General features: G+C 39.4%; 1 protein-coding gene across 1 annotated transcript in view; it reads right to left on the minus strand.

The window, feature by feature from the left end:
* The window catches only part of LOC136862760 (probable cyclin-dependent serine/threonine-protein kinase DDB_G0278487), a 98,822-nt gene that overhangs the window by 4,229 nt on the left and 82,163 nt on the right, over positions 1-12,430 (minus strand). The window contains exon 4 of the mRNA XM_067138993.2: positions 1,967-2,644. Coding sequence (XP_066995094.2) covers positions 1,967-2,644 — 678 coding nt within the window. The remainder of the gene's footprint in view (positions 1-1,966; positions 2,645-12,430) is intronic.

Genomic DNA, 12,430 nt, shown 5'->3' on the forward strand with positions numbered 1-12,430 from the left:
CTATTAATATTATGTAATTAGCACATATATAGGTTATATTAGCCGGGCGGTCTCTAAAAACAGCTGGGCGGTGCGCCCATTAGAAAGGTCCTAGGGAGAACACTGTACTTGTAATTAAAAGGGGTCCAAAATCCAAGTCAGCGGCCCCTCACAATGGTACATATCGCTAGGAATGTAGAACCATGGCATTTGTCATGTTGCGGTACTAATCAAGAGTAGCGTAGACTCGGGGTATTCCACACATTATGGTACTACTCACAGGTAAGGAAATTCGCACATGTATTACAGATCTACGCTGTTTCGCATATTTGCGGTGCTATCTACAGGTGACGCAAACCTGTGTTGTTCATCACATAAAGGTACTAACCACAGAGACTCGTACTATCCCGTGGTGTTCCTCATACAGTGGATACTAATCATAGGCAAGCCAGAACCATGGGTTCCCTCATCCCATGGTGTCGCTCATATAGTGCTAGTAATCACAGGTACTGTAAAAGCCGTCGAGCCCTCGTTTGCTACTAATCACAAACCTATTTGGTATCCAACATAGTGGTACTAAGCGCAAGTAAAAGTGACCCATGGTGTTCCCCGCGTGGTGGTACTAATCACAAGTAGTTTCATGGTTCTGATACAATCAAACCTTGGTCGCCTCTTTTAGTCGCGTCTGACGACAGGCAGAGGATACCGTGGATGAATTCTTCGTCTGCGTCCCCCACCCACAGAGGGGTTGTGTGTTTGGTCTACGAGAGGTATTTTATTTCCCTCAAGTCCGCCGGCAAGCCGGTTAGGACTCCCCTAACCATCACCTGGGATGTGCCACGTGCGAGTATCACCTGTCCCGCTGCTACACCAGCGTAGCAGGTTAGTGGAGGTCGCCAGTGGATACTGCATCCTTTGAACTCTCTTCTTTGAAGACAAACCGGAATCTCAAACGTAAATATATAATCACATAGAGACAAATATTTGCCAAGGAGAAATGTGAATGAAGCCAGCAGAAGCAGAAATTCTTCCTGCAGTAACAACAATGAATAGGCGACATCAAACATGCCTTTCTGTGAATATATAATGAATTTTCCATGCTTGTAGGGCATAGTCCAGTTGGATTCTTAGCTCTCACATGTTTCATCAGAGACTGTACCTGGCATTTTCAGGGGCCTGCCCTCTCTTAAGTAGTGGACTGAAGCTGTGACAACGCTCCCATCAGATACCATATACTGTATATTGGTACCCAGATATTCTTTGTGCAACTATGAATTTAGCTGTGTCACTGGGTTTCATACTACTTGGTCGACAGTGGTGGCAAGTGGTTACCGGTTGGTTGTCCTTTCTCCCAGCTGTTTCCAGCTTCTCCGTCCAACTGGCTACCTTCCTTCTGCAGACTTATTAGGATTAAACCCCTCACGACAGCTAAATTCTAGACAACACACACAACATCTTACGACTGCTTTATACAGTGGGAGAACAAAGCCATTGTTTCAATCCAATACTGATCTCCAGAGAGAGTTGATCCTTGAATATGCTGGGCACAGTCTTCAATGAACTGTCGGGAGCTAGGAACTGATTAGGACCATTGTCTACAAGCCCAGAAAATTATTCTATATTCGCTGTAATGCTGGCCATGAGAGCCTAAGCCATTATGCTTTGACATACCTATGTGTCATGGTTATTTCATTATATAGAATCTATTTCACTTCAGGAGTTATCCAATTTTACACTATATCGACTAAAAATAACAAATATTTTTCCACAACAATTTTCATAACAGGCCGACCGAAAGAAAATAACTCTTTCCCTATTATTCTAAAACAGTGTTCAATATACTTTAATAAATCTCAGGTATTCCTCTTAAGATATGAATTACTTTCATGATTTACACAAAAGCTGCTCTGGTAAAATACAATAGTTAATGAATAATGTACAAAAATATAAGCTACAACATAACAAATTCATAAAGAGCACTACTTACCTCCGTATACTGTTCATTATAATTTAAAACTTCGACATGAGGAGATAAAGGCATCTTTTGGTTATGATGTTGCTCCTTTGAAGCAGGTTCAGGATGAGATTTGTTGTGTGATATAGAGGTGGGTAGTTCATCAGGAAAATTCTGATTCTGCAATTCTGGTGCTATCTTCCGTTGATTAGGTGCATTTGAGTCAATTGGCAAATCAAGATGTGCACTTCTATGTTTATGGCGCTTAGTATGCCGTTTATGATGTTCTTTAGTTACATTGGGCTTGGGCAATTGTTGGGACACGTAATGGGCAGATTTTATAGAAGTGTGGTTGGTATGTGGATAATTTAGAGCCTTGGGAAAATTATTATCTAAAATCTGAGTGATTTCTTTAGGTGACTGGTAATCAGAATTAACCTCGCTTAACAATTTAGTTCGGAGAGCAGGAACAGGATGAGAGTGTGATAAATAGCTAAAACTGACTGACTGGTTCTCTTCAAGTTCTTTAGCTTGATGGTCGTTCATGTTCTGCTTCAATATTGTTTCTTCATTAAACTCCTTCTGCACTGGTTCTTGAACTTGACCATCACCACCACCTCTTCTCCGCTTCATTTCCTCTTCACGAAGTTGTTGTGCTTCCGACTGCAATTCTTCTTGCCGACGCTGGAATTCTTCAGCCATATGAAGTCTCTGAAAAGGACAATTATTTATAACTTTCATGTCCAATACACTATTAAAAATGACACAAACATCAATATTCAGTAATTATAGGAAATTAGAAAAAATGACACTTTACTTAAACTTCAGTACTTGTATGAAATAAATGGGAATGATATGAAAGAGGACATCATGGGAGTATGAACATACCTGCTAGCCCCACTACAAACATCCTATAGAGTGAACAGTCGCAAAATTTGTAGTGCAGTGATACACCTATGATGACACACAAGGTCTGAATTATCTTACATTAGTTCCATAACATGGAGATTCATCATAATAAATACCTATAATGAAAAGTGAATCAGAATTCTTAAACCAATTTTCTATATAATAATGAAAGAATAGACAACTACATCATAATACAATTTTGACTGCTTATTGGTTTTACATACACATTTACACCAAATGTTAAGCCATTTTTATTGTACTCTATATTCTTAAGGATTTAACGGGGAGAGTATCAAAAGAAAAGAATGCCCAAGTCAATAGACAGATACACGTAACAAATTGTAAAAAATTGTAAAAATTGTAATCAGTACCAGTACCATGTTTCAGCCTATTTAGGCCATCTTCAGCAGCACTGGAATAATACAATTGGACTGCAATATCTGAAAACTGCTTAATGTGGAGAATCTTATTCATATATAATAAAAGCATTGATAAAATGTTACATATTAAAAACAACAAAGGGATAAGAATGAGTTACCCATGAAGCATAATAGAAGTAAAATGTGGACCTTAAAACCGTCTAATCTTGGAGACATAGCAAAACCAGTTCTCCTAATGTAATGAAACTCCATTTAAAAATACTGTTCCAAAACCTCATATTTACAGCCAAAATTTCTCAAATTCCAAAAATGTGTAAACTCATCGAAATATATTGCCAACAAAATAGAGGCCATTGAAATGTTTGATTTTCAACTGCAACAGAATCGCCTTAAGAGGTGTGAAACATCTAAAAGAAAAAGAAACAGGCATAAGAAAAGAAGAACAATAATGTACATTGGAAATCAAATTTAAAATTTTTAAATCCACCCTCTATTATCTCCATTTTTTGCATCACACCTAGCCAGCAAGCCAGCTAAGCTGAAACTAAGTCTACAACATATTTGCTTTTGTATGAGTAATGGTAGCATCATCAGAGGAAGGGAGAGCGTGAGGGGAGGGTGAATGAAAACATGGAGTACGAGGTGCTGACAGCGGACGTGTGGCTGACAAATTACAGGCTATTGACAAAAAATTAAGGTTATTGTCAAAGTTTATAATTTCATCATATAAAATGCTGACCTTTTCAGAAATTTCATTGAGATTGAAAGCTGCATTCAGTCTTTGATTTACATGAATGTGAAATTTTCCCCAAATATTGAGCAACTTGCCTTTCTGCAATATACTGTATTTAAAGTGTCTATATCACGTTCAATAGAACTACAGGAACGATTGAAGTCCTCCATGTACTCATTCTTAGCAGAAAACTTGTATCTCTTTGCGGTGACATGTTCCTGACAGCGCATATTGAAGCTACTACCCGTCTGGCTTATGCAGCTCGCTTGGCCGTGATTACATTTCAATCTATAAACATCCTAATTTAAAATGTATTATTATTAAGAATGACATGAGTGTTATAAAATAACCTGGCATTAGAATTACTGGTCTAAAAGGAAACTTGGAAATTTAAAAAAAATATTGGCGACTCTAAAAATCTTGTTACTATTGTATGTAAATGTAATGTACTGGTCAGGTCAGAATCATAGTGCTACCGCATGTGACAGTAGACAGTACTACATGTGACTGCCTGACGGTGAGTCAAGTGGCCATTACCGAACTTGACACCCAAAGGGAGGACCAATGGCTACGGACAGAGGAGCCCGCCGTTTTGAGGCCAGGTGAAGCCTTTGTGTAGGAAACAACACATAAATTCACCAGAAAGGAGAATATGGTCAATGGTTTAGATGGCAGAAGAGGACCCCAGTCCCAACAGCAGATAAAACGGAAGAACTTTCTTCCGTCAGCAATGTCTGTACTTCAGAGAAGCATATTACAAAAGGTGTCTGTACTATTGAGGAGCAGCCTAAAGTTACACCTGGCAGTAGGTATAAAATGCGTCTGGGAGTGGCAACCCCACCGTAATAACAGCCTATATATATGGCACTTCGGAAGTTGAGTTGGAAAAGGTTAGGGTGTGCCCTGCTCCACGTGAAGTGCAGTTCCTTGGGCATTGGGGAACTGTGAAAAATGAGCAACCAGTAGCCAGCATCATGAAGGTGGGCAACCTTATGACCCTGACAGGAAAGGCAGAAGTAGTAGTGGACTTTACGGAGAAAGAGGGGATACAAATTATGGTGTTGAGTGAAGTTAAATGGAAAGAGAAAGGAAAGAATATACACTATACTGGTGTGATGGCAGAGATACAAAAAATGGACTGGGCTTGATAAAAAAAAACAGCTGGAAGAGTATGTGGATATAGTAGAGTACATCAGCGACAGGATAGCGAAAATTAAAATGAGATTGAAGAACGAAGTGAAGGACTTCATACAAGTGTATGCACCACAGACAGGGAACAAAGAGGAGGGTATTGAGGAATTCCTGGAGAAATTAGGAAAGCAGATAACTGATGTGGAAGTGATTGTCATGGGAGACTTAAATGCACAGGTGGGAAATGAAAGACAAGGGAGGAAAGAAGTAATCGGATCATATGGATATGGGAAAAGGAATAAATCAGAAACTAGTGGAGTTTTGTGATAGGAATGGAATGTTTGTGGGCTATATATGGTTTCAGAAGGAAAAAAGCAGGAAAATTTACAAGATATGGTTGTGGAGAGAGGAGAATTAAATCAGTAACTGATTACTTTCTTGTGGAAAGGACAAATCGCCAACAGTTGATGGATTTAACAGCTTTACCAGGAGACGCATGCAATGGAGGTCATAGAATTGTGATAGTAAAATTGAGAGTGAAGAAAATGGAAAAATTAAACGAGACAACACATAGTAAAATACACTGATGGAAAAAAAAATATCCTAACACCAAGAACGGGTCATGCTAGATTAACAAACGTTGGTAGGCGTGTTTATACATCTGAAAGATATAATAATTTCGTGTGGCTATTTCTAGCCAAGTGCAGCCCTCGTATGGCAGACCCTCCAATGAAGGTGGGCGGCATCTGCCATGTAATTGCGTGTTATTATGGTGGAGGATAGTGTTAAGTGTGGTGTGCGAGTTGCTGGGATGTTGGGAACAGCACAAACACCCAGCCCCCGGGCCATTGGAATTAACCAAGGCTGGTTAAAATCCCCGACCTGGCCGGGAATCGAACCCGGTACCCTCTGAACCGAAGGCCAGTACGCTGACCATTCAGCCAACGAGTCGGGCATATGAAAGATGACACTGATTCAAATTTCCTGCAACTTGCATTAGTGCTAGCAGCGGCCCCATGACATTGCAGAGTGGGTTAAGAATGCCTTTACGACGACAAAGAGGCCAGTATCAACAGCTCACTGCAGTTGAACGAGGCCATATAACAGGGCTACATCAAGGTGGATTTTCCTTCTGTGCTACTGCAGAACGACTTGGCAGGAATGTCTCCACTTTGCATACGTGCTGGCACGCTGGTACGCTTGCAAGAAGACCGGACTCCAGATGTCCCCATGGCGCCACCGAGAGGGACGACCGCTGTATTCGGCATATGGCTGTGGCGCAGCGGAATGAGGCTGTAGCAGCAATTCGAGCAGCAGTTGTCACCACAGTGACATAACGAACAGTCTGAAATCGGTTACTTGAAGGACAGCTCCGAGCCAGATGACCTGCGGCGTGCATTCCACTTACCCCAAACCACCGCCATCTGCGACTTCAGTGGTGTCAAGCGAGAGCTCATTGGAGGATGGAGTGGAGGTCCATTGTGTTTTCCAATGAAAGCTGGTTCTGACTTGGTGCCAGTAATGGCCGTGTTTGTTAGGAGGAGGCCAGGTCAGCGGCTGTATTCCACCTGTCCGCAGCATCAACACACTGGACCTACACCGGGAATTCTGGTCTGGGGAGCAATTTCTTATGACAGCAGGAGCACTTTCGTGGTTATTACACGCACTCTGACTGCAGATGTGTACGTCCGTCTGGTGATTCGACTTGCTGTGCCGCCATTCATGAACAGTGTGCCAAAGGGTGGTTTCCAACAGGATAATGAACACCCCATGCCGTTGTTGTAACCCAATATGCTCCACAGAGTGTCAACATGTTGCCTTGGCCTCCTCGATTCCCCGATCTGCTCCAATCGAGCACATACGGGATATCATTGGACTACAACTCCAGAGTTATCCACAACTGGCATTAACCGTCCCTGTGTTGACCAACGAAGTGCAACAGGCATGGAACTCCATCCCACAAGGTGACATCCAGCACCTGTACAACACAATGCATGCATGTTTACATGCCTCCATTTACAGTCAGGTGATTTCACCGGTTATTAATGGACCAGCAAGGCACATTTGCCAATGGCTTTCCTTGTGCAGATATTAACCTGTAGTCTCGTACCATTAATGAATTAAATATAGTTACCTCGACAAATCTATTGCCCAAATTTCCGTATTCTACGTTCCTTATTTCATGGTGTTTGGATATTTTTTCTGCCAGTGTAAAAGTGTGGAAATTAAAAGATAAGAATGCATAGGAGAAATATCTGGAGAGACTGAAACAACAAATTCCAGTTAGTGAAGTAGGATATGTGGAAGATGAATAGCCCTACTTCAAAAGGGCATTAGTAAATGGAGCAGAACACTTTTTTTTTTGCTATTTGCTTTACGTCACACCGACACAGATAGGTCTTATGGCGACGATGGGACAGGGAAGGGCTAGGAATGGAAAGGAAGCAGCCGTGGCCTTAATTGAGGTACAGCCCCAGCATTTGCCTGGTGTAAAAATGGGAAACCATGGAAAACCATCTTCAGGGCTGCCGACAGTGGGGTTCAAACCTACTATCTCCCGAATACTGGATACTGGCCGCACTTAAGCGACTGCAGCTATCGAGCTCGGTGGAGCAGAGTACTGTGGTAGAACATTGATGATAGTGACAAAAAAAAAGGAGACACTATGGTGGAATGAGGTGAGAAAAGCAGTGAAAGCAAAAAGAAAAGCATAGGAAGAATGGAATAGAGATAAAAAAAAGAATGCAAAAGGAAGTATCTTGATAATAAAAGGAATGTAAGAAATAGGTAAGAGAGGAAAAGTTGGGAGGAAACAACACAAGAGATGGGAACAGATGGAGTGTTCAGTAAAAGAATGCTGTATGGAATTATACAAAGTAATAGGAAAGGAACAGTTTATACAAAGCTGATAAAACAGGAAGGTGGAGAATTGATAATACACCCAGAAGAAATAAAGAGAATATGGAAGGTGTATTTCAGTAAACTGCTGAATGTGAGGAATTGTGCAGAGGAGATGGTAGTAATAGTGTGATGACTCATCAGTAGAAGATGCTATAACCATGTTAGAGGTGGAATTAGCAGTCCGTAAAATGAAAATGGTAAGGCACCAGGGATGGATGAAATTAGTGTGGATATAATAAAGGCTGCTAGACCTGTTGAACTACAATGGGTGTACAGATGGTTAAAGTGCATATGGAAACAGAAATGTGTACCAGAAGCCTGGGGAAAGGGAATTATAATACCAGTCTTTAAGGAGGGGGGACAAAAAAGTGTGTGATAACTATAGAAGAATCACTCTTATCACAAGTGGCAAAAATACTGGAAAGAATATTAGGGAGGAGAATGAGAAGAAAGGAAGCAGGAGAGTTACAAAAGGAACAGTATGGCTTTAGAAGTAGACGATCTACAGTGGATCCAATCTTTAGCAGGAGGCAATTAATGAAAAAGAATTGGGAATATGGAAAGGATCCGGTCATGACTTTCATAGATCTAATAAAGGCATGTGACAGTGTTCACATGGTTTGGGAAACCATGGTCAAAAAGAGACTGGGTACACAAACTGTAAAAATGCCGCTAGCAATGTACAAAAACTGTGTCACCAGCGTAGACACCGTTTGGAAAGACAGAATGGTTTAGAAATGTATCTACCAAGCTCGATAGCAACAGCCCTGAAGATGGTTTTTCGTGGTTTCCCATTTTTACACCAGGCAAATGCTGGGGCTGTACCTTAATTAAGGCCACGGTCACTCCCTTCCCAGTCCTAGCCCTTTCAAGTCCCATCGTCGCCATAAGACCTATCTGTATCGGTGCGACGTAAAGCCAATAGAGAAAAAAAAAGAAATGTATCTGGACCAAGACCTCCAAGTGTGCTGTTGCTTTTTTTGTTCCTAATGGTTACAGACAAAATTGTAAAGGAGACAAAGGAAGCACATAAAACAGAGAGATGAAATAGTAATAATTTCCAGACACTACTGTTGTCTGGGGAATAAACAGCAAAGAAGTACAAAAACAAATTCATGCACTGAAAAAAAATATTGAAAAGTACAGAATGAAGATCAGCGCAGAGAGAAACAAGACCTAGGTGATACCAAGAGGAAAAAGACAAGGGAAGGCATTGTGAAACTTTGTGGTTAAAGCCTTGAAGTTGACAATTTCAAATACCTAGGGAGTGAATTAATGCAGAATATAAGAACTGATATGGAGATTAGCAAGAGAGTGCAACAGGGCAAAGCATTCTACCAGAGTGTCTGGAATAAGGAAGGCATCCATACTGATCTATGCGGCTGAAACCTGGACAGTGACAAGTTGTTGTTTTTTTTTTTGGTGCTATTTGCTTTATGTCGCATCGACACAGATATGTCTTACGGCGACGATGGGATAGGAAAGGCCTAGAAATTGGAAGGAAGTAGCCATGGCCTTAATTAAGGTACAACCCCGGCATTTGCCTGGTGTGAAAATGCCTAATGTATCCACAAAGACGCACACACACACGAAATGCTGTCAGTTGGCACAATTATTTATTCACATCTATTTACAAATTAACACATACATAAACTTAATAATAGTATCACAAACAAAACACTTTGCACCGAGAACATCAACAAAGCCGCCATTTTGACAATTGCCGATCACTTCAGCTTGGAGACTCCAACCACTGCATGTCAACACGAGGTCACAAATATATTCTTGCTACACCATTACTCTACTGAACAATAACTCGTCATTACCATCAAGACAATTGCCTTATATATGTGCCTGGCCAGGCTTCTAGAAAGCTACATTACAAAAAATACCTTCTCAAAAATCCTAGAGTGCCTAATACATAGATCTAGTGTATAGAATATCCTCCATCGTTCTAGTGCCTTTCTGGAAGTTACAGTGTGTTACAAAATACTGTTGTGAATTACAAATTATATATACAGGTAAAAATAAATTATATAATATTAATTGACAGGTATTTACATTAAATGAACTCTATAAATATTTATGTACACCACATGTTTCACGACATAACCCCACACACAATACGATAATTCGACTACATAAATAATAACTAAATGGATGTACATCACAAGTAATAATAATAATAATAATAATAATAATAATAATAATAATAATAATAATAATAATAATAATAATAATAATAATAATAATAATTTGAGCTTGATATGTGTATTATTTACCCATGGGTGAGAGAATATTGTTTTCAAGTTATATCTGTTTATCACACTTGCATCATGCCATGAAACATCTGCTTAATATATATTAATATGAGTTTATTTAATGTAAGAACACATAATTAATAGTATATAATTTATTATTACCTGCATATATGATGTATAATCCAATGCAACATTGTGCAACACACTGTAATAAGTCCAGGACAATGCAATGTGCGACAAGAATTGTGTAGAAATTTCTTTACATTGTAAATAGGCTAGTGGAGACTCGAAATTACAAGAAAATATGTTGTGTCATATTCTTCTAGAAGCCTGGCCAGGCAACGTATATAAAGAGGCAGTCTTGAGGGCAGAGTTGAGTTGCAAGTGATAAAAATCATTGTTATCCGTATTGAAGATACTGAATGTAGGATGTTAAAAGGTTTGTTTTGTCACCTATTCAATACGTATAAATTTTACAATTTAGGAATTTATTATCGATTCCACTTGAGACATGTTTCGCCCTTCATTGAGGGCATCATCAGTCAAATCTCCTCGAGGCAAAAATCAGGTACCTGGTTAGTAGTTGACATGCACAAATTAATACATATTATTAATACACATTACAAAAATTAAGTAAGAGAAACAGTTGTACAATAGTGATGGTTGAACATATAGGTTTATAGAATAAGAAGTCAGCACCAATGCGTAAAATTAAAATAGTAGAGTTCGGCAGTGGTGCTCTGGAGAACAGCTGACGCAATCATAGGAAAATATAAAGTTTTAAAAATATTTACATTATAACAATCAAGGGAGAAAGGGTGTAGTGCTCGGCGTCAATGTTTGTAACCAAAAATTAATGTCAATGGTTGGTAACTATACAGTATTTACATTGTCCAATTGAACAGTTGAGAATAAAGTTTTAAAAATATTTACATTATAACAATCAGGGGAGAAAGGGTGTAGTGCTTGGCGTCAATGTTTGTAACCAAAAATTAATGTCAATGGTTGGTAACTATACAGTATTTACATTGTCCAATTGAACAGTTGAGAATTTTACAATTTATATACATATTTACACAAGAGCAGCTTGGTGAGCAAGGATATAAAAAAATCTAGTACCAAGTGCGTCCTGTTGTTTTACCTCTCAGCAACACATCAGGTATGTAACATGACATTTACTCTTCATTACTTACCATAAACCTTTCTTACACACCAACTAATACTATTAACATCTCATTACAGATAACTTCCACTTCATACAATAAAACTTTCAACAACACGGCAGAACCCAGCGCACATCGGTACGAATATGGCGTGCCACAACGGCTCCTCTTCGCAGTCAGAATGAGAAGATGCCTCATCCCAGCTACAACGCTCTGACTCTGCAGTTACCGTATACATTCTAATCTCTCCACTGCAGTTCACAACAGAAGCAACTCTATTCTATTTCACCAGACCAGCAACAAAAAACAATAACTTCATCCCGAGGTCCGCCATACTTTTTTCCATGGAATATTATCAATTTAGTCTCACCGGCATCTCACACCGATGTCTTCACATAACATTCGAAACTACAGAAGTCAACTAAAAGAATAAGCGAAAGTTTCAACCCGCAACATATTCCTAATAAGCAATTACCTACAAATAACTGTCATCATTGTTGCCATTCAAACGCACTGAATACCCATGAGTCTCCATCTACACTGACCAGTCTCCGTACCGATCTCGGTGCTGCAACCAGACAACTTTCAGCTTGATGCCTATAAACCTCATTTGGCTATGGAAATTTCCCTATCCCCGGTGATTTTAACTAAGATAAACCACTCTGCAAATTTCTGAAATGTCAATGCTACATTCTTCTTCCAACCTTTAAAACAACAGGACGCACTTGGTACTAGATTTTTTTATATCCTTGCTCACCAAGCTGCTCTTGTGTAAATATGTATATAAATTGTAAAATTCTCAACTGTTCAATTGGACAATGTAAATACTGTATAGTTACCAACCATTGACATTAATTTTTGGTTACAAACATTGACGCCAAGCACTACACCCTTTCTCCCCTGATTGTTATAATGTAAATATTTTTAAAACTTTATTCTCAACTCTTCAATTGGACAATGTAAATACTGTATAGTTACCAACCATTGACATTAATTTTTGGTTACAAACATTGACGCCG

The sequence above is a fragment of the Anabrus simplex genome, chromosome 2 (genome assembly GCF_040414725.1).
Source record: "Anabrus simplex isolate iqAnaSimp1 chromosome 2, ASM4041472v1, whole genome shotgun sequence".
NCBI lineage: Eukaryota > Metazoa > Arthropoda > Insecta > Orthoptera > Tettigoniidae > Anabrus > Anabrus simplex.